The 1,995-nt window shown below is 36.7% G+C and overlaps 1 protein-coding gene across 1 annotated transcript in view; it reads left to right on the top strand.

The window, feature by feature from the left end:
* Positions 1-1,995, top strand: part of Cr1l (complement C3b/C4b receptor 1 like) — a 33,443-nt gene that overhangs the window by 15,686 nt on the left and 15,762 nt on the right. Inside the window, exon 7 of the mRNA XM_026779992.1 lies at positions 467-616. Within this exon, the coding sequence (XP_026635793.1) occupies positions 467-616 (150 nt within the window). The remainder of the gene's footprint in view (positions 1-466; positions 617-1,995) is intronic.

Here is a 1,995-nt window from a genome sequence, read left to right as displayed (position 1 = left end):
AAAGGAGACCTGTACCTAAAAGGAGCCTGCTTCTCTGAATTACTGAGAAAATAAGTGTAACTTATTCTTCAGTAGCCCAGCATGCTCTGGTGAGCTTCCTAGACAATAATAGCAGAAACTGAGACAGAAGAAAATCTCTATTTCCTACGTTAACTCAGCTTTCCCAGTGCCAGAGTTGGCAAGGTGTTGCGTTAGCAGTCTGGGTTTGCAGTTGTGACAGTGAGCAGTACTGGATTCCTTTTAGCATGATCAGTGCTGAGTAAGGGTCCAGGGTCTGGCTGTGCCCTGACTGCTTTCTTTAGTTTAAGCTAGGACTTTATATGACAAGTCTCTTTGCCTTGCAATTCTGTTTTACCCACCTGCTAAGTGGTAAAACTACCTGTGGTAGTTAAGTGGCTTAGCACCTACACACCCTTTCCACCTCCTGGTTCCATTTCCCAAAATCCTCAGATGCTTTTTTGACTAGACCTGGAAAATGACTATTACTCTGGCCAAATCATTTTACAGTACACTACCATTTTCTTCCTTAGGTTTCAATTAAAAGGCAATTCTGCTAGTTACTGTATTCTGGCTGGAAGGGACAGTATTTGGAATAGCAGTGTTCCTGTGTGTGAACGTGAGTATATATAGCAATACTTTAATGTAGTTGCTCTCCCTAACTTCTTGTTAATAATTCTCCCTTTCAGTATTTCTTATATATTCTAGTCTGACTTACTGACAGAACTTGATTACATTAATAAAATTTTGTTTTTATTATCTCCTTGCTTTGGAAACTCTTTGATTAGCTTCCATCATTCTGAACTTTGTGTTGATGTGTGATATTTCCTGTGTAGTTTGCTACTAGGACAAGAAAGACTTTGACAAGTTTCTCTTCTCTTTCCTCCCTCTCTTGCTTCCTTGTGTTTTTATTTTATGTTCTGCCATCAATATTCAATCACTTATTCATATTTATTTGATAATATGCATATATAAAACAAATGTCCACTTAATCAATTATTGAGCAAAAGTTATGTGCTTTATTTTCACCTGCACTGGAATTATAATGGTGATAAAGATGAGCTAATTTTCTGACTCTATATTATATGTACTTAAGAAGGCAGATGAACAAGAAACAAATTGAATACTATAGAGTTCATACATCAGATAATAGGTAATAGATCAGAGGAAATGAGAATGAGGAAAATTAGGTAAACCACATCAGACTGAGTAGGCAAGGTAACATTCTTAAAGTCTCAACATAAGCATATAAAATATGCTGAAATATTAAGAAATAATAAGATTAAAAAGAAAAGCTCTTGTACAAAATCACTGCTTATTTCTCCTACTTCATACTTGTTCTATAAAAATTTTCCAAAAGTTTGCCAACACTTGTAAAATATTTATTTGATGTGTATGGGTGTTTTGCCCACATGTATGTCTGTGCATTGTGTGCATGCCCGTTGCCATTGAGGACAGAAAAGGGTGTCAGATTCACAGATCTTGGAGTCACAGATGGTTTTAAGCCACTGCAAAATGTTGGGAATAAAACCCAGGTCCTGTGGAAGAGTAGTCAGAGCTCATAACCATGGAGCCATTTCTCCAGTCCCAGTGGTTTTTGTTTTTAACAGTAAATTTTAAGTCTCTAATAGGCCATAGACGTGCACTTCATAAGTTGCCTACTTCTCTGAATTACTTGGAAAAGCATGACTTTTCTTCTATTTCTTTCTATCGCTTTCCTAACGTTTTGTACTCACTTTGTGTGTATTTCCCCTCCTCACCGTGAGGCTGCAAGTCTGTCTTGTGGCTGATTTCCATGCTTGCTTAACTCAGACAGCATAGGGTTTTTTTCTTTTTCATTCATTCTTCCCCATTTGCATCTCCATCTTCTTCCAAGCAGCTGCTGACATTTAGAGCTTGCATGTTCCAGATTTCTTTTTAAAGTCTAAAAAAAATTGTCCTCAAGCTTTAAAAATATGAATAAATCAACTAGTCTTTAGTAGCTAGAAATCTACTTGA

This window comes from Microtus ochrogaster, chromosome 6 (genome assembly GCF_000317375.1).
Source record: "Microtus ochrogaster isolate Prairie Vole_2 chromosome 6, MicOch1.0, whole genome shotgun sequence".
NCBI classification, from domain to species: Eukaryota; Metazoa; Chordata; class Mammalia; order Rodentia; family Cricetidae; genus Microtus; species Microtus ochrogaster.
Note: the sequence above shows the minus strand (reverse complement) of the source record. Positions and strands in the feature narration are given on the sequence as shown.